At 48.1% G+C, this 25942-nt stretch overlaps 1 protein-coding gene across 1 annotated transcript in view; it reads right to left on the reverse strand.

Moving 5' to 3' along the window:
* Window positions 1–24841, reverse strand: part of GYPC (glycophorin C (Gerbich blood group)) — a 48685-nt gene extending 23844 nt beyond the window's left edge. The window contains exon 1 of the mRNA XM_055397652.2: window positions 24619–24841. Coding sequence (XP_055253627.2) covers window positions 24619–24655 — 37 coding nt within the window. The 5' untranslated portion in view covers window positions 24656–24841. The remainder of the gene's footprint in view (window positions 1–24618) is intronic.
* Window positions 24842–25942: the final 1101 nt, after the last annotated feature.

The raw sequence follows: 25942 nt of genomic DNA on the forward strand, positions 1-25942 counted from the left end.
TTCAGTTTGCATCAGCCAACGGAGCTAAGCAGTTGCCTGGCTCTAGTTCAAGCCCCTGCCTAGTCTTTGTGCTTGGGGAGGAAAAGCCATCTTTCTTCACTGCTCCCACCCCACCACCCCGGTGTCCCATCCTCGCTCTGTTTGCCTCCCTGATGAAGATACTTTACAGTATGTCTCAATCCATCACCCTGACACACTCCTGCTCTGTCTTTCCAGCATCTCTCTCCCCTAAAGGTCTTGTGATTTATGTTTCACTAACATTAATCTTTTAAAAGCAAAGAAGTTATAAACACACACATAACTCTTCCTCCTGTCAGTTGAAATTCCATGACACAAATCAACTGCCATCTAAATTAAATGTTTCTTTCACAGAAAGTGATAAATGCCCTGGAAACCTAATCAAATAAAGCCAACAAACTTAAACTTTGTTTCACTTCAGAATTTTGTAGGTGGTTTACTTAAAGTCCCACAACTGGTTAATGTCTAATGACCAACAGGAAGGGTGAACTTCACTCTCCTGTTATTTTAATGCAGCTAATATAAACAGAAGGGATTGTCCATATTGCCTCATCAGGGATCCCGGCACCTCAAAACTGGGTTTGAAATCTAACACATATTAGGGGGTTAAGGGTAAGTATAAACACAATTTACTATTCTTGGACAGGTGTACCGATTTCTTAAGCAAACCAAGTAAGAAAGCAAAAACAGAGTTAGCAAAAAAGACATTAGCCATCTACAGGGTTGGATCTATTTGAGTAATCAGGATTAGGGAGGGACTATCAGATAAGCCAGATGGTCTAAGACAATATAGATTTGAAATACTTTTATCCTTTTTAGTATGAATGATCTTACATGAAAACAAATGTGATGTTTAATTTTATACCTCCTATTTGGAATAGGAGAAGGAAGGGAAAAAATATCAATGACTAAATTCAGTACATGTTTTTAGTTTACTTTCCTTTCTTCCTTTTCCTTGTCTTATTACATCTTCCACCATCACTATCCCATTTGATATCATTAATAAACTTTATCACTCATCTGCTTCGTGAGTAATGAGTAATGAAGAGTCTTAAAGGTGAGGTTAGATAAACTGAGTCTTCTCTTGCAGGCAATGAGCAGATGAGAGATTATAGAAAAAGAAAATCTCTAGAAAGTTTGGAGTACAGGAATGGAGAGGAAAGTCTTCTCTCTTCTAAGTTTAGAAGAGCCCTTTGGAGATACCAAGAAAGCATCACCATGACACAATAAGAGACCAACAGGACTGAGGGTAATGGACATGGAGTGGAGGTGTAGGTGTGAGGTGGGGGTTCCAGGAAGGCACACTTGACAAGGCTGGGAGTCTTGAAGGTTAGAGAGTTTGAGGTTCTGGAAGGAGTGTGGTTAAAAGTTAGTGAAGGAGACATGTGTGTTGGGAGTGGTATAAGCATGATGAATAAGGATTTACTGCTTTGTATTTAAGTATATCCAGTCATTGAATCACTTCCACAATTACATCACTTAAAATATTAAAAATTAATTGGCTTCGGATTTTCAAATGTATACAAAAATAGGTTTTTTACATGCTGTGGGAGGCATCCATGAACTAGATGGAAAGGATGAATAAGAAGGAAATCTCAAAAGCTTCCCTAAAGATGTTTTTAAGAGTGGGAATGCTTCATATACTCAGTCTTTGCAGTTAGGGAGCTCGTCTGGGGCTTGAGACAGTGAGCTTGCTCAGAGCAGCAGGAGCCTCTGGCTCCTGGTCCTCAACTCTGACTGGACAGTAGCTTCTCATGAGAGCCTTTGAAAAACACTCATGTCTGATAAAATGCAGGATGCTAATTAAATTTGACTTCTAGATAAATAGCAACACAATTTTTAGTATGTCCCAAATAATGCATGCCAGCTCCATGGACTGTTCAGTTCTTTTGTAAACTTAACAGATGCACTGTAAGTTCCCTTATAGGGATCCACCCAGAGGGGACCACTGGGGGCTCCCAGGCCTAAACTCAGAGTGACGGCCACAAGCCAGTCCAAACTCCCACATTGTCATCTCATTCATTCACATCGTTCCTGTCCCCTCTGCCTGGAATGTCCACACCACCTGGCTTATCTGGTGCATGTCCACACATCAATCCATACTGGTCCAATGCCACATGTAGAGGGCATCTGTTCTGACCTTCTGGAAGAAAGTGACCTTCTGTTTCTATGGACAGACTCATCAAACACATCAAAAAACTCTGGGTCACAGTGAGGGCTCTGGCATCTTTCTTTTGGTGTGTGATATTTTGCCAGGTGACCCACACATGGTAGGTGACCATCTAGGTGATCATCAAAAGCTTATTGAGTAAAAGCTCCTCCCAGCAGTGCAGTGAAACACAGCAGGAAATTTATCCAGATAAGTAGTTACAGAAGCAGGAGCTGGCAGTGATCGCAAAACCCACTGTATCAAGCATCTACTAGCTGCTGGGTGTGAAGACCACCTCTCTTGCCTTTATCACTACAGAGAACATTTATACATGCTGGTCCTCTGGCTCTCAGGATTACACATGAGGCTTTGATTGATTCTAGGGGAGAGATTTGAGAGTCCTGCTGTTTCTTCTCTAGACACAGCTCATGAGAGCAGCCACCCTGGATGGTCCTATTGCTCTGCCCCTCAGCCTGCCTTTTCTCTGGCCTTGAGTATTTGTCAGCCTCAGTCATGGAAAGCTGGTTTCTTGATATATCAGGTTCCTCTGGTTCTTCTAATCTCAGGTCTCCAGCTTGGTGTCCATCTCAGGGCAAACCACCTGTGTGGTTCTGTTTTAGGGACTAAGAGTCAGGAGCTGCTGCTCCTCCCGGCTGTGCTGCCAGCCCTTTTTAAAAATGTATTATTTATTTGGCTGCATCAGGTCTTAGTTGTGGCATATGGACTCTCAAGTTGTGACCCCCAGGCTCCAGAGTGTGTGGGCTCAGGAGCTGTGGCACACAGGCTTAGTAGCTCTGAGGCATGTGGAATTTTAGCTCATTGACTAGGGACTGACCCCATGTCCCCTGCGTTACAAGGTGGATTCTTAACCACTGGACCACCAGTGAAGTCCACATGAGGTTTGCTTTGACAGCATTCCTGCAGGTCATCTGAAGACAGGCTGTACCCCTCTGCACCCACCCTGCAGGCCTCTTCGGTGGCTGCACATCCAGTCACTGGCTCAGGATGCCAAGTGGCCCTGTTGGACCTGCCTTGCATGGAAGCCTGTTGTCTCTGCTTGTCTTGGAGGGATCTTCAACCTCATATGTATCCATGTACCTAAGTGCCTGGAGCAGAGGGCAGCCAGCAGATCAGCTGGGCTCCTACTACTGCTTTTTATGGGTCTGCTCTGTGCTGGGGATTCACTCACATCATCTCACACTCAAGATGCTTCTCATTCAAAACCGTTCTCATGGGACAGCCACAAATCACAAGTAGCTCTCACGAACTGAACTCACGCAAACAACCTTGCCAGATTGGCATTTCCACCCCACCCCTGTTTTTTTTTTTTTTTTTTAAATTGGAGACAAATTACTTTAAAATATTATATTGGTTAGTTTTGCCATACATTGACATGAATCTGCCCCGGGTGTACATGTGTCCATCCCTGTTTTAAATATAAAAAGACTGGAGCTCAAAGACAGCGTCCAAGGACAGAGCCATGATTCAAACCCAGACTGAGGCTCTACTGTTGACCTTGCTGCTAGGCCCTGACCCTGTCTCCCAGTGTAGGGCAAAGCCTGGTGGTGGAACCCTGGTGACCAGGAGAGGCAAGATGCCCTCCACCTGTGAAATCCTGGGTACTCCCAGCAGGGCACTGGACATAGGGATGACCAACTCATTTTACAAATGGGACAAATAAGGTCAGAGAGGCCAAGTCACTTTTCTTTCTTTTTACATATATTATAATCAATTTTTATTGCTTAATACAGGAAAGGTATTTTCCTTTTTTAAAAATATATTTTTTTAGTTGGAGGATATTTGCTTTACAATGTTGTATTGACTTCTGTCATATAACAAAGCAAACCAGTCATAATTATATATGTGTATGCCCTAGCGCTGGAGCCTCCCTCCCCACTCCCATCCCCCGCCTTTAGGTCATCACAGAGCTCCAGGCTGGACTCCCCGTGTTATACAGCAGCTTCCCACGAGTCACCTATTTCACACATGATAGTGTATATGTGTCAATGCTACTCTCCCAGCTCGTCCCAGTCCCTTTCCCCCGCTGTGTCCACAACTCCATTCTCCATGTCTGTGTTTTCATTCCTTCCCCGCAAATAGGTGCGTCAGTGCTATTCTTCTAGATTCCACATGGCCAAGTCACAAAACAGTCAGCTAGCCCAGTCTGTCCTACCTCAAGGACAGGAAATTTAACAGTGACCCAAGCGTAAAGGCAAAGAAGTTAATGTTTGAAGGTAGAATTTCTGTCTTCAAATGGGGTGTGTGGGGGGTGGTGGGGTGGGGGGATGAGCTCTTTGATCTCCTTCAAACCAGAGCTCCCAGGAAGGGAGCAGGCAGCTTGAGCTTTTGGGTCTGGCAAACCTACTTCAAATGTGATCACGCCATGTTAGACCAAATGCCTTAACACCGTCCCTTCCCCAGTCTTGGGGTGTCTTATCCAGGACTAAGAACAGTAGGGCTTTGCAGGGAAGGGCTCAAACCACACACTTGATCCTGATACACCCCTGGGAGGAGTCAGCTCCCACTGTCCTGTCAGAGCCCCAAGGCCTCCTGGGGTCCTTTGTCCCATCAGCCTCATTGCCAAATCTCTGTCCCCAGTGGCTTCCTATCAGGTCCTGTTGCCTGTGGTCACCGGAAGTCAGCTCTATTGCCTAAGAAAGTAAAGCAGCTTCCTGGGTCTGGCAACCCCCACTTCTGATGGGGTCAGGCCCTGGGGGCAGGTTGAGAAAGCCACTGGTGATCTGGGTCCAGGCTCATTTTATCAGCACCAGGCCCGCCCAGTGCTGGCACCAGATCCACTGCTGCTGTCTGATAAGAGGCTCCACTCTGCTTTCTTGAAACCGCCTGGAGCTTATCAGAGGCAGGCCTGGGTGAAGGAGCCATTTCCATCAGTGTGAATAAAGGGAGGGAAGAAAAAAAACCCAGGAGAAATAGAACGCCTTTGCATGCAGACACAGTCAGGCTATATTCCTGATGCTGGTGCAAGGCAGATTCATGGGCACGGGCAACCCCCATCAGAAGCCGGCGGGACCTGAGCTGAAAGCAAAGAGGATGGCTCCCTGATAGTGCTGCCCGCCATGTTTCCTGTGTGTGTGAGGTGTGTGTGTGAGGTGTGTGTGTGTGTGTGTGTGTCGGTGGTGGTGGTTTGGTGGTTTAGTCATTAAGTCATGTCCGACCCTTGTGACCACATGGACTGTAACCTGCTAGGCTCCTCTGTCCATGGGATTGTTCAGGCAAGACTACGGGAGTGGGTTGCCATTTCCTTCTCCAAGTGTTGGGGGTGCAAACCAGGTTCAAGCATGAAGCATTTATCCCCTTAGATTTTAATTTTTTATTGAAGACTAGTTGATTTACAATGCTGTGTTGGTTCCAGGTATATAGAACAGTGATTCATTTACATATATAAATGTGCGCACACACACACACACACTCACGCGCGCGCATGCATGAGCTTCCTAGGTGGCACTAGCAATAAAGAACTCGCCTGCCAATGCAGGCAATGTAAGACACGTCGGTTTGATCCATGGTTTCGGAAGACCCCCAGGAGGAGGGCATGGCAACTCACTCCAGTATTCATGCCTGGAGAATTCCATGGACAGAGGAGCCTGTGGGCAACAGTCGATGGAGTTGCAAAGAATCAGACATGACTGAAGTGATTTAGCACACACATAAGCAGTGTGTATATATTAATCCTAAACTTCTAATTTATCCCTCCTTCCTTTCCCATTTGGTAACTATACATTTGTTTTCTGTTTGTGGGTCTATTTTGGTTTTGTAAATAAGTTCATGTATATCTTTGTTTTTAGATTCCATATATAAGCAATATCATACGGTAACTGTCCTTGTCTTACTTCAGTGTGATACTCTCTCGGTCTATCCATGTTGCTGCAAATGGTATTATTTTATACTGTTAACTGCTGAGTAAAAAATGTTTCCTAGGTTCATAGCACAAAAAGCACTCGGCATCATGGAGGAGGATACTGCTTGCCAGTAGGTAAGCCTGCGGGGTGCAGACATTATGGAACTGAGTGACAGCTGGACTGTGGGGTTGCCTCTTCCATTTGCTATCAGTGTGGCCTTGGTACAGTCATTTGTCTCTTTTCCAGGAACACTCAGGATACCGAGTTGTATGAGGACTCCAGACCCTTCATTTAAGTGGTGTCTAAGAGCACTCCCCTCCCTGGTGGGCACATGGACAGCCTGCCTGGCCCCTTGGCTTAGAGAGATCTCAGGGGAGGCTGACCCTCCCTCCACACCCTCTGGTCCGTCCCAGGCTGCGGGGAGGACCAGGCGAGATGAGAAACATGCCCATGCATTGGTATATGCGAGAGGTTCCAAGCACAAAGGGTGCTGAGGGGACCCGAAGCCCAGCAGACCTGTCCCGTGGAGATGAGGAGCCAGTCGCTTGAGGAGCACCTGGATTCGTGTGCAGGGATGATGTTATCTGAGGGCGGGAGGCAGCCAGGATGAGCTCCTGAGCCATATTTAATTGGTCCCCATCACTTAACCGGATGGTTTCCGGGGCAGCTCAGCAGATTAAACACAACAGTGTGTAAACAAAAAGCAGATGAAACCTCAACCTCTGTCCCCGCCTTATGAACCTGGCTGCTAGTGGGACCTGCCTCCGTCACCAGTTGCATTAATTTGTGCCTCTTACATGGAGGTGCAGAGAGACTCAGGTGGTAGAATCCTGGCTTCTAAGCTGAGCTGCAGGAGCACACACTGGTCTCATCACCCTTCTGATATCAAGGAGATGGAGCCTGTGTTTCTAGGCTGCTCTTTCACTCCACCAGGGACTCAAGCACATGTGTGCACACAGGCAGAGGTCAGCTTTCAGAAGCCTCTCTGGAATTGATGGTTGCGTCTTCTGTGTGAAGCTTCTGGGTGAGGCTGAGGGTGTTGTGGGGACCTCCTTTCCCAGGCAGGTGGCAGCTTGGACCCCAGGAGTCTTGGGCCTGAGAGCACCCTTGTCCACATCCTTTCCTGATTCTCTTCTCCACCCCTTCTGGGCCAGACCCTTCAGCCCTGGGGACTGCTCTGTGTCTTCTGTTGGACTGTTTCCCCAGGGCTTACGTGGACCCAGAGTTGTGAGGGAGAAGGCAATGTCTCCCTCTCTGGCCCTGCATGGGGCTCTGTCCCACATCGTAACACTCCTAGCTGGTCCCCGAGAGTCCTGAGTGCCTGTGAGGGCAGGTGCCAGGAGCCTCATACCCATATTCATTTCCTGTAGAGCTCAGCATGGCCCTGCAGAAAAACTCCACCCAGAAGATGCAACTAGTAATTTCAGAGAGGCTCTGAAAGCCAGCCTCTGTGTGTGTGCACGCACATGTGTGCCCGCAACTAAGGCATCTTTCAGGACATCAGAGAACAAATAGCAACCCACTCCAGTACTCTTGCCTGGGAAGTCCCATGGACAGAGGAGCCTGGTGGGGTATAGTCCGTGGGGTCTCAAGAGAATCAGACACGACTGAGCACACACTCATAAACACAAATGGGATGCCTGGTGAAGGCCTCCGTCACCACTGCATCTCAGGCATCACTCAGGAGTTCTCTGCCAACCTCTTCTCTCCTTCTTAGCTCCCAGTACGTGTCACGGCTGACTCAGAACCTTGCTAGAGCCTTAGCAGAGATGCTGAGGGGCTCCTCACTCGGGATGAGAAACCTTCTGGCAGGGAAGATTCAGGAAGGTGGTAGAATTCCAGCTGCTACAACGGGTGCTGGGAGACAGTCCCATTGACCCTCTGCTGCCTTACCTGCCTGACCTCATCTCCGTCACCACTCCCCACTCCTCTCCCCCTGCACTGCCTCCTATCAGTTCCTCGATCAGGCCAAGCCCAGTCCTGCTGCAGGAACCTCTGCATGTGCTGAGCTCTGTCTCTTGTGCCTCCTCTCAGATATTCAATCCCATGTTTGGCTCCCTGGCATCCTTTAGGTCTTTCTCAAATATCACCTTCCCCAGTGAAGATTCTCTGCCCACTCTCTTTAGAACGGCACCACCTCTTGTCCCATGGGCCTCTCTCCTTTCCTAGCTGATCTTCCTCCCCACACTTAGCATCATCTGACTTATTGAGCACTCTCCCTGCGGGTCTTGTGTCCATCTGTCCATCACCACTGAAATGTAAGCTCTCTTTTTGGATGACTGTTGGTTTGTGCACTGTCACCTCCCCAGGGTCTGACACACAGTGGGTGCTCAAAACACACTCATGGACTGGGCTAAAAAGCTTGCTGATGCCGGAGGCAGAGGCAGAGTAGGAGTGTAGACTCAGGAAATCTACTGTTAAAGTCAGGGTCTACTCTCTTATAACTGGTGAAATGTGGACATACTTTTTCCTCTGAGTCAACATATCCAATCTGAAAAGAGGGATAATAACTTCCTGAGATGGGGAAAGATGTCACTAAGTTGGGTAAAGAAAATGTGGTACTTATATACAATGGAATATTACTCAGCCATTAAAAGAACGAAATGATGCCATTTGTAGCAACGTGGATGGATCTAGAGTGTGTCACATTGAAGTAAGAGAAAGAGAACTAGCATATGATATTGCTTATGTGGAATTTTTAAAAAAGGATGCAAATGAACGTATTTACAAAACAGAAACAGACTCACAGACTTTGAGAACCGACTTATGGTTATCAGAGGGGAAGGGTTAGCAGGAGGGATAGACCAGAAGTGTGGAACTGACATGTACACGTTGTTACATTTGAAATGGACAGTCAACAAGGACCTACTATATAATATATAGCACAGGAACTCTGCTCAATATTATATAACAACCTAAATGGGAAGAGAATTTGAAAAAGAACAGATACATGTACATGTATAACTGAATCACTCTGCTGTTCAGCTGAAACTAACATATTATTGCTAATTAACCATTTGCCAATATAAAATAAAAAGTTAAACAAAGAAAAACAAAACCAGGTTCAGGACAATGCTCCTAGCCCAATGCCTGCTTGGGCCCTGGTGAGAAGCCCTGTTTTCTGAATGAGACGGGAGAGCTGGCTGGTCCAGGCACAGCCTATCTGATGTTTGGCTCTTTTTCCTATACTTGCCCAGTTGGGGTGAGGATTTTCTGCAAGGCAGTTGGAGAGCCCCGGCTGCCTGTGTTTATGGGGGCAGGGGTGGACAGGTGACAAGAGGGCAAAAGAAGGTAAAAGCCACAAGAGGCACCCTTCCCTTGGCAGCTTGGGTGGATCAGATCACAGGAATGAGTCATTCCATCTTCACCAAGGTGAGCCAGGCCTGGCCTGATGGGCCTCCCTGGCTGCTACCTGGTCTGTAGCCCCAACTGCAGGCCTTTCTTCTGTGGCTTCTCATCCATCCATGAGGATATGGCTTCCCCAGAGAGAAGTGCAGTGGGGCCAGGTGGGCTCCAGGCCTAGAATTCGAGCCACTGGAGATGCTCCTGTTGGTTTAAGACAGTGGTTGGGAAACTTTTTGACAAAGGGCCACACACTAAATAGTCTGTGCACCATGTGGTCTCCGCTACAACTCTGCTGTTGTCCCTTGAAGGAAGTTTGTTTATACAAACAAATGGGTGCAGCTGTGTTCCAATAAAGTGAAAGTCGCTAAGTTGTGTCCAACTCTTTGTGACCCCATGAACTATACAGTCCATGGAATTCTCCAGGACAGAATACTGGAGTGGGTAGCCTATCCCTTCTCCAGGGAATCTTCCCAATCCAGGAATCGAACTGGGGTCTCCTGCATTGCAGGCAGATTTTTTACCAGCTGAGCTACCAGGGAAGCCCATTCCAATAAAACTTTATTTGTAAAAACAGGCAGCCTATGGGCCTTAGTCTGCAGACCCTTGGCTTAAGTCTCAGTGTCACTGAGACTCTCTCTTCCCCCTCATACTAATATTTATTTGCATTGTGGTGGCTCCGTGCTAGGCCTGGGCCTTTCCTATATCTCATTTAAGGTGCCCATGAGGATGGAGCCTTGAGTGGCTAAGCTGCATCTTGAACCCAGGTCTGACATGCTTGCAGCCTATACTTTCAAATGGCCACCCTCTGCTCATTTTTTCTTGGGGACGGCCCTGCTCAAGGGAGCAAGGGGAACCATAGAGAGGACTCAGGCAGAAAGCAGGGCAGTGAGAGGTGCAAGTCGAATGATCATTAGCTATAAGAACACAGGACACCATCCATCGCTGTGGCCACTTAGCACAGATTCCAGAGTCTGGCTGCACCCATGGCTCACTGTGTCCTGAACACTCCATGAGTATGACAGGATGCAGGCACCAGGGCAGTGGAGGCCAGAGAGGGTGAGTCACCAACTCAAGTTCACCTACACTGGTTATCGGTGGGGTTAAAACAGTGGCTGATGAGATGGTATGGGAGTGGCAGGTCCCACCTCTGATTTAAACCTTACACAGGTTCAAGGCTATCTCTGCAGTGAAGGCTATGGCCTGCCCTTTCTGACTGGGGTCTGTGCACCTCCCCTGGCCAACTGCACTTATTAGAGAGGCTTCATTACAGAGGGTCCTTCCAGGGAATCTTGAATCCTGAGATGTCAGGTCCCAAACCAGAACAAATTGCTTATTCAAGTGGTCACAGCCTGGCTACACCAAGGAATTGCTCCAAGGAGGCCTGAGGAGGTCTGGGAAGCATTTGTACAAGTGTTCCTGAGTGGAGCTGGTTGGCTCAGGAGACGTCAGGAACCAAGGCCAAGGAGAATGACCATCCTCTGTTTATTTCTTCTTAGAGGAAGGCCCTACTCAAGGGAGCTCAAAGGAGAACCTTGGAGACCCCAGGCAGAAAGCAGGGCAGTGAGCGGTCAACCTTTTATCTGCGTAGACAGTCAGGTCTCTGTTTCTAGAGCCCCAGGGCAAAGAGGGCAGGAACCCAGATAATTGTGCCTCTGGGCAGTGTGACCCCGTGGCTTTTATCAAAGGAACAGAGGACAGTGAACAGTTGGCCAGAGACCAAAGCCTCAGGAAATAAACAGCCCGGAAACACAGTCTCACAGGGTGTTTGAACTTTGGAGGAAAACCATGGATTTCATCTGTCTTTGACTGCAATGTCTTCAAAGATGTATTCTGACTTTCTCTAGCATTGTGTGCCTTTTCAGTGAGTGACAAATGTCATTTCACTCGAATGAGTTCTTTAAAAATAGCATGTTCCAGAAGATCTTTTCAGAAGCTCCAAGATTCTTAAATAGGAAATGACCTAGGAGTAGCGACCAAAGCCTGATATAAATAAGCGTAGTTAAAAAGTCCATTGGAACCAACCTTCTTTCACTCCTGTGAAAGAGAATTTTGTTCTTTTTTGAAACTCTCCACTGTCTACACATACAAATGGTGATACTGAGCAGGGCTGAAAAGATGGCCTTGGGGTTGAAGCACTTGGGTTCATATCACAGCCCTGTCGCTCACAGCCTGTCCTACATCCAGAGGAAGGAGGCACCATCCACAGGCCCATCTCACAGAGGAGGGTGACAAGGAACAAATACTTTGAAACAACCTTTGCTCAGCACGTGTGACACGTCAGATCATCCACGCTCACAGCAGGTATCCCACACACTTGCACTATTTTCTGTATTTTAACATTCTTTCAACTTAACTTCAGTCATTCCCTGAGAGAGCATTCTCAACAATGAACATTGGTCTGTGAACTAAAATATTGCCTGCCACATCAGTAAGCAAAAGGTATTGTGGCTATCAAGCCATCTCATCATAGTCACTCAGATAGTAAACCCCGAGGGAACTTAGGATGGAAGCAGGATACCTGCCATTTAGCACTCTGCTGTGCAGCCACCCCTCTGAGAGCCAGGATTAGAAAGCACAGGCTACTGGCCCCACATAGCTAAGGTGCATATCAAAGAAATTATTTCAGTGAACCTAGATTCTTGCATCTTCCCAGACACAGAAAAGTGCTGAAGTCATTAACTTAAGATGTCTAGTTTTCTTTGATAAACAGTAATCTTTTGATTACTTGATATTCCAACTACTTGGTCTTTTGTTGCAAAAACGTCTATATATCCTGGCTTTCCCTTTGCCTCTTTGGAGCAGCCTTTCAGAGCTATCTGAGAGGCTGCATCTTGGGTTTAAGTGCTCAGATTTATCCACCAAATAAATAAAACATAATTCTCAACTTTTAGGATGGGCGTTGACAAGTTCTTCAAGGACAAAGTCTTAATTCAACAAGATAAACCTATGTCAAGTTAAGGAGAAATACACCATAATTTAATATTAGCTATCAATGTTAACTAATTTTAGATAGCAATTTATATTTGAGAAGTTAAATTAGTCTTTAACTTGCTAGATATCTATTTAGCTATAAAGAATCACAAGAAGCCACAGGCAATTCAATCTGGAACCTGAATTCAGTTGCTAAGAAATTTCTCAGTAAGGGGTTTGGATGTTTTTATTCCTGTCATGATGTGTGTCCTGCTGCACCAAGAAGTTCAACGATCCTCTGAGGACAAGGATCTTGTCTAGACTTTCTTTATCTCCTCCTACATCCCTAGGGCAGAGTGGATACATAGAAGTCTTCGAGTTTCTGTTGATGAACCAGGGGTGTATATGGTTGTTAGGAAACATTTGTGAATAAATTGCTTCCCTAATGGAATCATCCATCTATTGGGTTGGCTAAAAATTTCATTTGGGTTTAAAAACCTGAACGAAATTTTTGGCCAACCCAATAGTTTCTAACTTTTCCGATTTTCTTCATGGAGTCTCAAAGTTTGATAAGAACCTTTCTTGTGGATTAATTGGTAAAGTGATGGACAGCTGGGTGTATGCTGCAGTCTGGCTGTAGGCAAATAATTTAACCACGTATGTTCATGCATGCCAAGTCACTTCAGTCGTGTCCGATTCTTTGCGACCCCAAACTGCAGCCTGCCAGGCTCCTCTCCCCATGGGATTCTCCAGGCAAGATTACTGGAGTGAGTTGCCATGCCCTCCTCAATTTAACCACAGTGAGAGTATTTTATGGCTTCCTCTAATGAAAATGTCTGATATGGAAGGACCCTCCAAAAACCCCAAAACATCATCACTGACAACAAATAGTAATGAGACCTCAGGTGGCCATTCTGGGACGCACCAGCCAGGAGACTGAAAACCCAGGAGATTGGGTTACTGAAGCCCTCGGTGTCCAGCCATGACTTGAGAGTGACAATCACAAGGGAGTCCTGGAGTGGAGTTGCCAGGCTGCCCAGCTCCACTACACAGATGGGCTTTTTATCTCTTTCATATTTCCAGACTTCATCTCAGAATTTATTTTGTAGAAATGTCATTTCTCCTGAAAATAATAGCAATGGAGATTTGTAGCTGTGACATTATTTTTTAATGTGTGTTTTTCTGGGGTGGGGACCCCAGTTGGGAAGCCATTGCTTTTGGAGATTCGGGGATGGATGGCCTTCATTCCTTTTGGTGACTCTATAGTCCCAGCATCAGCTCCTCAAAATCATTACGTCATCCTGTCCCCACTTAAGAACCTGATGAGTGAATTTCTGTGGCAAAAACAGTGCATTCCCAAGGGAATCAGAGATATGCAACCCCACCTTGCTCCACATACCACATCTGGTTGTGTAACCCTCCTAACATTTCTGAGCTTCACTTTATTCACCCACCAGAGAAGGCAAGTAGTGCCTCCTTTTTTTATTTTTTTAAATTGAAGTATAGTTGATTACAATGTTGTGTTAATTACAGCTGGTATAGCAAAGTAATTCAGTTATACATATATATGCATCCCTTTTAAAATATTCTTTTCCATTCCAGTTTACCAGAAGATATTGAATATAGTTCTCTGTGCTATACAACAGAGAACAGACTGCTGGTTGCAAAGGTGAGAGGGACGGAGGGGAGATGGAGTGGGAAGTTGAGGTAAGCATATATGTAGGCTTCTATATACAGAATGGATAAACAAAAAGTAGTGACTCCTGAATGAAGAAAGCAAATAGATTTGAGTGCCTAGCAAAGAAGACGGAGAAGGCAATGGCACCCCACTCCAGTACTCTTGCCTGGAAAATCCCATGGACGGAGGAGCCTGGTAGGCTGCAGTCCATGGGTCGCTAAGAGTCAGATATGACTGAGCGACTTCACTTTCACTTTTCACTTTCATGTATTGGAGAAGGAAATGGCAACCCACTCCAGTGTTCTTGCCTGGAGAATCCCAGGGACGGGGTCGCACAGAGTCGGACACGACTGAAGCGACTTAGCAGCAGCAGCAGCAAAGAAGAACACAGTGCAGGAATGGTCCCACGGCTGGTGATATTTCAACCAAACACAACTCTGCCAACGCAGGGGTGCGTCTGTGGTGGAGGCATTCCAGGAATTGGCCAGGAATTGGTGGGGGCATTATTCTCTCTGGGTGCCCTTGCGGTGACCCTGAGAGGCAACTGCCCACTGCCTCCCTGAGGAAGAGAGGACCTGTGTGTGGGTTGGCCTCAGCTGGTACAACCGTCACAGCCCAGCCCTCGCAGGCCACAAGGAACATTTCATCAGCAGCTGCTCGGCTGCCAGGTGGGGGCTCACTGAGGCGGGCAAAGCCAGCACAACTGGCCCCGTGTGGGGTGGATAAAGAAAGGCCTTTCCTTCCAAGGTAGGAGAGTAAACTCACATGGAGATGAGCAGACCACTGGACTGCCAGGGTCATGGGCAACCCCCCCATGCCCCACCAGCATGCCGTCGGCCACATCCCAGAGGCAGATGGATACACTGGGCTGGCGGCCGGAGAGTACCAGTGATGCCCGGTGAGGCCCTGGGGGAATAGCCTGTTTGAACCTCAATTTCCATGTTTCTAAGCTGGAATTAATAAAACCTACATCTGGGGAGATGGTGAGGGACAGGAAGCCTGATGTGCTGCAGTCCGTAGGGTCACAAAGAGTCGGACACGATTGAGGGACTGAAAAACAACATCTGGGTAACATCTTCTGGTTGAACAGGGTACCCTGTGTATCCTCCCTGGGTGTGGCCAACTGCACTCCCCACCCTGCCTCTGCACCTGTGCTGAGATCCACCATCCACAGTGATCAGTATGAGCCCAGCAGGCTCTTCGTGGCTGCCCCCCTGGGCCCCTCACTGGGTGGCCTCCTTACACTGAGGTCCTCCATCTTTATCTCTGCCCAGTTTCTTTATGAACTGCCTTCATCCTGTCACCTGGCTATCCCGTAGGTATCTGAAAGTCACCTCTGCTCTAGAGAGACTCTTCCCACATCCTTCTTGATTTTTTATATAATTGTACAATGAACACAAATTGCTTCTTTCACAGTAAAACAGGACAAAACTTTTAAACTTAGATGTGAAGAATAACAGCCTAACTTCATGGCTGAAAAAGGCAAGAGGATAAGAGAAATACAGAGACAGAGATAGGACTTCCCTGACAGTCCAGCGGTTAAGACTCCGGGTTTTCACAGCAGGGGGCACGGGTTTGTTCCCTGATTGAGGAAATAAATTTTTTTGCCCCGCCAAAGTTTTTTTTTTTTTTTTCTTTTAAGGGAGTATTCTGGGTATCCTTAAGCACTTCCTTTTGATTCTGGCAATCTCCCAGCGTAGAGGCAAAGAGTAGGCATGAGGGAGCCACTGCAGCTGCCCAGCCCAGGAGCCCTGCCTTTGTTGGGGTGGGCAGGACTGCTGGGGAGTGGGAGAGAGGAAGGATTTGACATAGAAGCCCTGCAGAGGAGGGTCTGGGCTGTGGGCACTGGGCAGGGACCAGTGGGCACCAGGCCCTGGGGCCTGGATGGGCTGAACCAGGTGGCCTTTGTGGGCCTAGGTATTCTGCCTTCCTGGGTCCTTTCTCCCCACCCCCCATATTAACAATCATATTTTAGAGGGGGCATTGATATAAAGACAAATACAAGGTTTAGTCTTAAAAGTTCATTTTCCCCTTTTGATTGTAAAAGAAACACCTTTTTCTGTGGTTCTGTAAAAGCTCTAAGTGCTGTGCCTAATGTGTGAGGTGGCCCTGGCTGAGTCCCTCGTAGAAACACCTGCTGTGCACGAGCGAGGGGTTGGTGGCTCTCGGCAACTCACGTTGCCTCTTGAGTTTCTATATCATCACCTGCAAAATGGTGATAAAATGCTCACCGTAGGGCTGCTAGAGGGTGAAATGAGATAACTTAAGCAGAGTGCAACCAATTTTTTATGCTCTGAGTCAGGGAGACAGTTGGTCAGGACAGTTTATAGAATTTGTGGGAAAAGAGGGAAAAAAGAGATTGTAAAAAAAAAAAAAGACAACTCAGGATTTTCAAGCCAAAGCAGAACTGAAGTCACCAAATTGAGAACTTTGGCAGAAGCTGAAGGAAAGCTATTCAAATGACAAGTCAATCCCAGGGCACAACCAAAGGAGAGAAGGCCCAGCTTCCTCGCAGGAGTTCACGGGTTGGAGGCCGGAAGTGGTGAGAAGGGGGCCCACCAGGGAGAGAGGGGACACTAGCTCTGCACCCGCCCGATGGCAACATCAAGGGAAAGACACTGAGAGGTGGAGCAGCTGCAGGCCAGGTGGGAGGGAAGAGCCCTGTGCGCACACAGGTTGGGATGCACGAGGAGTGCTGGGAGGCGCAAGGCATCGGGCTGAGCTAGAGGCCATTGTGGGCCACTGAGGGGGCAGGGCTAACACAGGGCAGGGAAGATGCAGGTGAATATGGGGCCGACGGCACTCTCTGTGTGCAGAGTGACTTGTTTACACTGGTTGGACCTTCACATCTCCCCATCCCTCCACCCACGCAACCATCCATCTATCCATCCATCCCTCCATCCATTCGTTCATGTATGATTTTAAGGAGCCTACTGTTCCTCAAGACAGCCAAGACTCATTGTTAAGCGGGCAGTGAAGCTGAGGGAGCAAGGGTTGTTCTCCTTGGATGCTAGCTAAGAAGACTAAGCTGTAGAGGGTAAAAGGTTGGTTCAAAGTCACACAGCTGGTGGGAGAGAACACATGTTGTCTGCCCCACCTTGCCCACTCTCTGATAAATACTGGAAGAACAGACCCCTTGGAAGAAGCTGTCCTAGCACAGAAGGGCACAGAATCCCAGAGCTATTGCAAAGTGACTTCTGTGCTGGGTCTGAGGGCTTCATCTGGAGCCTTAGGACCAGGGCAGACTTTGCCTCCTGTCTTTGGTATTATTTTCAGTGGCTGATGAGCAAACAGAGGAGCCGTACAGTGGAGAGTGAGCTAGAACTCACTGAGGACACCGTAAAGCATTCAGGCAGGGACAGTGATAAATGCAGACCAGGCTTTATATCAGGAGTTTTACCCATAAGCTGAGAACAAGGGGGCCAGCACTATGTTCAAGGCCACAGTCAAGTCAGAGCCGATCCACATTCAAACCCAAATCCTGAACTCTAAAGCTAGTCTTCTAACCTCCTTGTCACTAGACAATTGAGGTCATGTGTATTTGCACTAAACAGCTTCACAAGGTACAGCAGAGGCACCTGAGCTTGAACTCCCTACTTGCTAAAGGCTGCGTGTATGCTGAGCATTCCAAGAGAAAGGACCTTTCACAGTCGGGGACTTTGCTGTCCACTGAACACAAAGGTCACAGATAGGAACTCAACACAAAAGGCAGATAGGCAGCACGATTTATCTAGTTTTCATCTGGCAAACCACAATCCCCTTCACTGTAAGACATGGCTGAAATACATGTCCACAGCTACAAATAAAACAAGACTCTCCATTCCAGGGTTCAAGGGGGATGTGCTGGGGCCCAGGGTCATCTGGTAGCTGCATAGTTGAACTCTCATAAAAGCGTGCATTGTATGAAGGATAAGGGGGATGGGGGTCCCAGCTGTGCTCTCTGCAAGTGATGTGCCAGTCAGTCCATTACAGTGGAGATAAAATACCTACAGTAGGTGTGCAGTGAGATGATGGGGAATCCTTGTCCAGAGCATGTTCCTCCCAAAGGCCCCAAATTAAAGCCTCCTTTCCTCAGAGACCCAGCAAGGGTCACAGGTGTGTCCACCGAGCAGCCGAGAGTATACCAACCACAATGCTTTGGCAATAAGAGAAGGGAGGTGTGTCAGATACAAGACAGACTATAATAAAAGTGTCATAAAGAGTTATTCATCACAGTCGTTTTAAATTCCCAGTGTGGTAATTCCCACATCTCTCATGTCTGGTTCTGGTGCTGGTCTGTATCTTCAAATTGTGTGTTTTGTCTTCTTGTATGTCTTGTAATTTTTCTTGGCAGCCAGATGTGATATATTGGGGAAAATGACCTATCGTGATGGGGTGGTGAAGGGTAGGGAAAGGGGAGCACCCTATGGTCTAATGAGGTCTATACTTTAGGGAGCCCATCTCTCTGGACTGTGAACTTCACAAGTGTCCCTCAGTGTTTTTCTCTCCTTGCAGGTAGGCACAGAAGGCTAGCATGGGCTGGAGGTGGGAGTTTCCCTTCCTCTAGGTCAGCTAGGGAGAAGGCAATGACAACCCACTCCAGTATTCTTGCCTGGAAAATCCCATGGGCAGAGTAGCCTGGTAGGCTGCAGTCCATGGGGTTGCTAAGAGTCGGACACCACGGAGCAACTTCGCTTTCACTTTTCACTTTCATGCATTGGAGAAGGAAATGGCAACGCACTCCAGCGTTCTTGCCTGGAGAATCCCAGGGACGGAGAGCCTGGTGGGCTGCCGTCTCTGGGGTTGCACAGAGTCGGACATGACTGAAGCAACTTAGCAGCAGCAGCAGGTCAATTAGGCTCTGACAGTATCACATCAGATCAGGCTCTGGTTTAGTTTCCCTGAGGCCAGACCTTGTTAAGAACAGGTGTACTTATACCCTCCTTCCTGTTGGAACCTCAAGATGACTTTTCTCCGATATTTACTGTAAGGACCTGGTCAAACTCCAGATAGTGGATCTCACCATATTGTGTGTGCAGGTTGGGGAGGTGGCTGTCAATGACTGGGCCCCTATTCCTGGGGTTTTTAACTCACAGAGTTATCCACACTGTTTAGCTGCTAAGTCATGTCCAACTCGTGGACTGTAGCCTGTCAGGCTCCCGTCCATGGGATTCTCCAGGCAAGAATACTGGAGTAGGTTGCCATTTCCTTCTCAGCACCGAGTCTTGAGCAATTTATCAATCCAGACATTACTTTGCCAACAAAGGTCCGTCTAGTCAAGGCTACGGTTTTTCCAGTGGTCATGTATGGATGTGAGAGTTGGACTGTGAAGAAAGCTGATCGCTGAAGAGTTGATGCTTTTGAACTGTGGTGTTGGAGAAGACTCTTGAGAGTCCCTTGGACTGCAAGGAGATCCAACCAGTCCATTCTAAAGGAGATCAGTCCTGGGTGTTCATTGGAGGGACTGATGCTAAAGCTGAAAATCCAATACTTTGGCCACATCATGCGAAGAGTTGACTCACTGGAAAAGACTCTGATGCTGAGAAGGATTAGGGGTGGGAGGAGAAGGGGACAACAGAGAATGAGATGGCTGGATGGCATCACCGACTCGATGGACATGAGTTTGAGTGAACTCCGGGAGTTGGTGATGGACAGGGAGGCCTGGCGTGCTGTGATTCATGGGGTCGCGGAGAGTCGGACACGACTGAGCGACTGAACTGAGCTGAAAGAGTCATGAATGAGAGCTGGAGACGATGTTGGGCCAAGAGTAAGGGCAGGGCTTCAGAGCAGGAAGATGGGCAGCCAGTGATGCTCTGATACAGATCACCCACCGGGCAAGGCAGGCCAGTGGCTGTCTTTGACCACAGGGAATGAGCACACAGGCTATCCTGTGGCCGGAGGGAGGGCGAGGGGAGTTGTGTGAGGTTCAGCCTGTGAAGGAGCCCAACATCTTGAGCTCATGCTCCCACTGGCCTGAGAGAGAGAACTGACCCTTGACAGTATCTGCCCTTGGCTAAGATTTTGCACACTAACATTTGTTCTGGAAGGATGTACCCAAATTAAAGTTTATAACAACTAAGGGCAGGAAGTGGTGTTCCCACAGAAGTTCAGATTACGTAATGCTCTGAAGGAAACCCTGTGCAAAAACAGGGGAGGGCAGGTGGGGGAGCAGAGGAGGCGAAATGAAATGCCAATCAGTGAATGCAGAGTAGAAGAGTTCGGTGGTGATGCCCGGGGCCCATTAGCGTGTTCTCAGAATTGGTTTTGGTTTGACTTTCTGTCCACTGCAATGTATTATTTACTGATGCCCAAGTTCTGGATTAGGACCTATTGAGCAGACGATTTTAAAAGGTGTTTTTGGCCCTTCGAATGGACATGGGCCCAGGAGTGTTGGCCCTTGGGTGGTCTGTGTAGTCACCTGTTCGTGTCTGAGTTGCTGGCTGAGCACTTTTCTGAGCTAGGCCCCAAGTGGTAGGGGGCAGTTGGGGTCACAGAGCTTCTTCGAAGTCAGAATTCCTGAAAACGTGACAGACCCAGAAATTCCTCAGGCTGCAAAGTGTCCTCAGGGCCCCAGTGAGTGGTGAGTGGTTTTCTAGTGTCAGGAGGGCCCAGGGAAGCCTTAACTGAATAGCAGGTATAGGTGTGTGTATGGGGGGCAGTACCCAGAGAGCCCAGAGGCCTACAGCAGGCAGGTGTTAGGGTGCAGTTGCAGGGACAGGGCGGTCCAGGCAGGAGGAAGGACCCTAGGGAATGGCCCAAGCTGGCTGTGGAGGGCAGCAGCTGGCCCAGTGTGGGTCAGGCCTGACAACAGAGAATGGGTGATGGCAAGCACTGGTGGACTGAGGTTGGACCACAGGCCTGGCTGAAAAGCTGTGGTGTGGTTGGCATGTTCTAAGCATCTGTGCAAAGGCACAGCCCTGGTTTCCTGGTCACCGTTCTCATGGCCTGTGGGAGGCAGAAGGCCCTGCCTGGCACACAGGCAGCAGGCCCACATTCACCCTAATGCCCCCCTCAGGTTAGCCTCTGTTGGCTCTGGGGTCTCATAGCCTGTGTCCACAGCCTGGCTGTACCCTGGGGACCAGGGAGCCCTGAGGATCATCATCCCCCAGCATCCAGTGTTTCATCTGCAAAACAGGGAGGAATATGCCTGTGAGGCCAGGCAGTGGAGGAATGACCCAGGCAAGGCTGGACCATGGGCCTAGGCATATAGGTACTGACATTGCTTCTGTTACATTATCAAAAGCAAACTCAACTGCTCTCTGCTAGGGAGACTCTGGAGATGATCAGCACCTGCAGGCTAAATTCTGTTAACAACAACATCTGCCAATACTACATCACTGGGCACAGCGCCAGACCCTTATTCTCTCATGTGATGACACGATTCCCAAGAAGTAACTGTTGTGATTCCCAGTGACAGATGAGAAAACTGAAGCTCCGAGGTCTCCTGTATCTCCTCAAAGTCAGTTAAGTGTTGGGGATGGTATCCAATCAAGTCTGACTCCCCAGCACAGCACTTGTGGGGCTCAGGTCCACCCTCTCACTCACCATGAGAGACAGGACACTTCATTTAACTTCTGGGGCATATTTCCTCATTGAGGGTAGGGAACCTGCTAGGAAGTGGGCAAAGGCCATACAAGGTACTTCTCAGCAAAAGAAACAGTATCTTACAGAAGTGCAAAAGCACGTGTAATTACAGAGGCACATTCAAAAGTGACAACATGGGTTACACATCAGATTGGCCAAGATAAAAACCACACAGTGTGAGTGAGGATGTGGGGAAACACCATTTTCATTAGCTGTCGGAAAGTGTTAGAAATTCATGTGACCTTTTGAAGGGCATTTTTCACTATCTAAAAACATTTTACATGTATATACTTTTTGTCCAAATTAAATTCTGAGGGAAAGTATCCTAAATGCACATAAACATATGCATATGAAACCCTACTTACAAGGGTTGTCATGGCAGCACTGTGTCTGGTTAAAAAAAGAAATCAAAGATTGTACACAACCCAAATGTCCATTTTTGGAGGAACTGGTTAAATAACCCATTCATATTCATACTATGCAGCCCCAAGAAGGATGGATCTATATACGGTGATAAAGTATACTCTGTAAAATATGGTCTTATTAAAAAAAAAAAGATGAAGTAGAATACATGTTTCATTTTGTAAATGAAAAAGTAATTGTATAGACATACAATACTTCTAGAAAGTTTCTCATAAATCTATAAAGTTCCTGCCCTGGAGGTGGGAAGAAAGTATCCTTTTCTATTATGAACTCTTCAAACATTGTTTAAACTTTCTTGTTTTGTTTGTAGCTTGTGCTTAAGAGTGCCTGTTATGTTTGCTCACCCTTTGGAAGGTGTTTAGGTTGGGGTCTCAGAAGGGCATTTGATAGACTATATACCTGCCACTCAAAGAGGCAAACTGACTTGACTTGCCAGCTTCTCCTTGCTGGTGAAGGGTCTCTCTCTCCCCATGGTAGATGGGCTGGTGAGCTCGCACTGCAAACACAGGACACCTCTTACCCCACACTCCTATTTCCCTGGAGGCACTGCAAGTCCCCAGAAATAACTGGCCAACTCTGGGCACCCTTGGAAGGTCCAGTTGCTGGCTGTGCCAAGGCCGTGTGACTCCCAAAAGCCAGGGATATCTGGAGGGGTTGAGCAACAGCTTTGATGGAATGTCATTTGGCACTGAACACAATCCTCCCTGCTTTTGCCAGAGGTAGCACATTCTATATAAAGCTGCCAGACCTGGCCATCTCCTCACTGAGCCTGCTCCCTCCCCATCAAGTGCAAGGCGATGGATTTCTGCACATAACTCCTCCACAAAAATTGTGGCCTTTGGGTTTATGCACCCAGTTGGGTAGCGGAGGCCTGGCTGGGAGGGAGCAGCAGGTCCTCTCGGTTCTAATATCTGGTTCTGGGGGTGAGGTAGTGATGTAAACGGAGACAGGAAGGATATAGACACATCCTGCCTGAGTTAGCAGCGGTGGTGAGAAATAGAGCCCCACGGTTCTCCCACGGCAGAGATCCTGCCAGAAAGTAAATCCTAAGGGTAATCTGGAATGGTATGCAAGTAAGGGCTGCATCTCCATCAGTTCTGGAAGAGAAGTGTTTGCAGTTGTTGGTCAAGGGTCAAGGTCTGAAACCTGAATCCTGGAGAACCGCTGTAGAGGGGCAGGGTGAGTGGATTGGTTGAGGGAGGGCAAGGCTCCCTGAGCATGCCCATCTTCTCCAGACTGGAAGGATTGTAGGCCTGCACTTCCTTTGTACTTGAATTGTAACAATCACAGTGCCCTGTCCCCTCAACACCGGCCCCGAGACACACATACACACTAAATAGTATCTGGCTCACAGACACACACTCACTAGTGTCTGACTCACACTTACAGACACAAAGGTAAACACTAACTCACAGGAGCTCTTGGATCCTCAGTATGATAAAGATGCTGGACATTTATTAAGCGCTTAACATGTGTTCACCTCCATGCTGAGCCACTGATGGGTGTCAACTCTCACAATCCAAACAGGCACACTATCCTATTATTCCCACAAAGAATGATGAAACTGCAGCTAAGGTTCCTGTAATAAGTTGCACACATAGTCCGAAAGCAGGCAGGAACTCGGAGCAACTCATGGGCACACACATGGCCATGTACACAGAGAGGCACTTGGTGCACAAAGACAATCCCAGCAGCGCTCACCCAGACTCAAGTTTGCTGCCTAAGGCCACACAACCATTTTTAAAAAGACAAACAAATGGAGTGTGTCTCCAGTACTCATAATCATGACCCTGTTAACTACTAAATGTATTACATTATAGACTCAGTCTCCTCTCCTCTCTGACAGTTTCTAAGAATCAGACCTAACCAGGATAGGGAGGAGTGATCAACACTGTTGTTTTTTTTTTTTTTTGGTCTGTTGGTTTGTTTTTTAAATGAAAATTTAACGTTTATTGCAAAAGCCCAACGGCGGGAGAGGGGGTGGAGTTGGGGGAGGCCCAGTAACATTTCAGAACATTGCTTTTGAAATTCAGAGAACCCCTGCGGGATTTCCTGTCCTTAAGAAAGCATGTGCTGGTTTTATAAAGGAAAAAAACAGGCTGTGAAGAATTGCAACCGCCCAAACGGTTAAGGCGAGCCGAGCCGATGATCCCTGCAACATCTGCGTGCGGCTGATTCCCGCCCGCCTTGGAGTGGAGAGGAGTCGGGAGTTAGCAGAGTTAACTCCCGAGTTTCTCAGTACGCGCCTCCACCTTCCTGCCAGAGCAGTTCGGAAAACAACTTGTTGTGCTTTCTCTCTGCGCTGCTTACCGGTCTGTCTCTCCCTCTTCATTCTCTTAAGGGAAAAGTTCTGGCCGCAGGCACTTCCCCACCACCACACAAAGAAACAGAAAGCCAGCCGATGGCCGCGGGGACGGAGGTGGCCTCTCCAGGCCCGGGCGCGCGGAGCCCGCGCACCAGGCTCGGGGGACACCGACCCCGCGATGCCCGGGGCGCTGCGACGCCTGGGTTCCCGCGGTGTTCGCTGACGCGGTCGTGTGGGTCCCTCGCCCACCAGGAGGCCGGGCGCCAGCCAGAGTCCCTGGGATCTTGGCCACAGTTCGGGCTCGCCCCCCCGCCCCGCTTCCCCCCGGTACCCGTCCCCCCTCCCCCCTCCCCCGGCGGGTGCTCACCTTGCTGGGTCGTGGTCAGCGGCGGCGGAGTGCTCATCGCTGACCGGTGCGGGGCACGGCCCGGGGGACCGTGGCAAGGGTCGCGATCGGCCGCTCCTGACCCTCAGCAGCCGGAGGAAGCGGCACCTGTGTCACACTCCTCGGCGCGGACCGAGGGGAGGGGCTCCGGCCCGAGATAGGCAGACTTCATTTAGTTTTTTCTGCAGACTTGGCTGATGGGGTTCCCACCCATTTTTTTTTTTTTTAAACACATACACCCGCCCACTTCTGAACTCTTCTGTGCTCCGAATTTACTGCGCGAGAATCACATTTTTCTAACTAGTTTCTGTTTCTATCTGCAGCTAACAGACAGAGGTTGTGTTTGAGAATTACCCTGTGTGTGTGCTGAAAAGCCCTCGGACATGACAAGATGGCCTTCCCCGCCGCCACGGTCCGGGACGGTGACCAAATAGAGCCAGACTTGGAGTCTTGGCAGCTCCTCTGAGGCCTCTCAGAGCCGCGGAGCCTAAGTGGCCTGCGGAGAGTTCCTGGCCTTCTCGTGCCTTAGGGGAACTGTCCCAGTCCATGGGCTTATGTTTGGGAAAGGTTCTTAGAAAAAAGGGTGCTGGGTAAAGACCCTGTGACTTGTTTGGATCACCTTTGTCTGAGGCTTTCAGACAGAGTGGAGTGTTTGGAGAATTCACTTTATTAGACAATTAAAAACTCGACAGGGATTTTGACACTCTGGTTAAATGAACTCTACCCATCTCAACCAAAAAGAATGTTGTGTGATATATAGCATTATATTCTTTTCACCCCTCAGAGAGAAAGGCAAGGAGCTTCAGAACACATCACCTTTATTTTAAATCCCTGTCCAAGGAAACACCCTGACCTTCTCCTGTCTTTTCTGTGGGGTTTTGGTTTTCACTGCTGTTTACCTGACAGTCCTCATCTCTGCTGCAATCTCAGGGCACTTTTCCAGCAGTCTGTGCAATGTGTATGCACTTGGGATTACTATCCAGATTGAACACAACTCAAGACTGCCCCCTGGAGGTGTGCGATGCAGATGCTCTGCCCCGTTTCTCCCAGCCTAGACGACTCCAGGTGTCTACTAGAGCTGCCTGTTTGACACAGTGGGATAGTATTTCTAATTCTTTTTAGTTAGATAATATTTATAGAGCTTTAATCAAAATTCCACACTCAACGTGTTGATGAGAAGTGAACTCTTCACAGAATGTCTTTGGCCAGGTGTGGAAATTTTGTCTCAGTTTCCCTATCTGTAAAATGGAGACAAGAACAATTACATTCCAGAGATTTAAAGAGGCAGTGTCTACATAATGATAGT

The sequence above is a fragment of the Moschus berezovskii genome, chromosome 2 (assembly GCF_049115385.1).
Source record: "Moschus berezovskii isolate FMDL1 chromosome 2, NW_MosBer_1.0, whole genome shotgun sequence".
NCBI classification, from domain to species: domain Eukaryota; kingdom Metazoa; phylum Chordata; class Mammalia; order Artiodactyla; family Moschidae; genus Moschus; species Moschus berezovskii.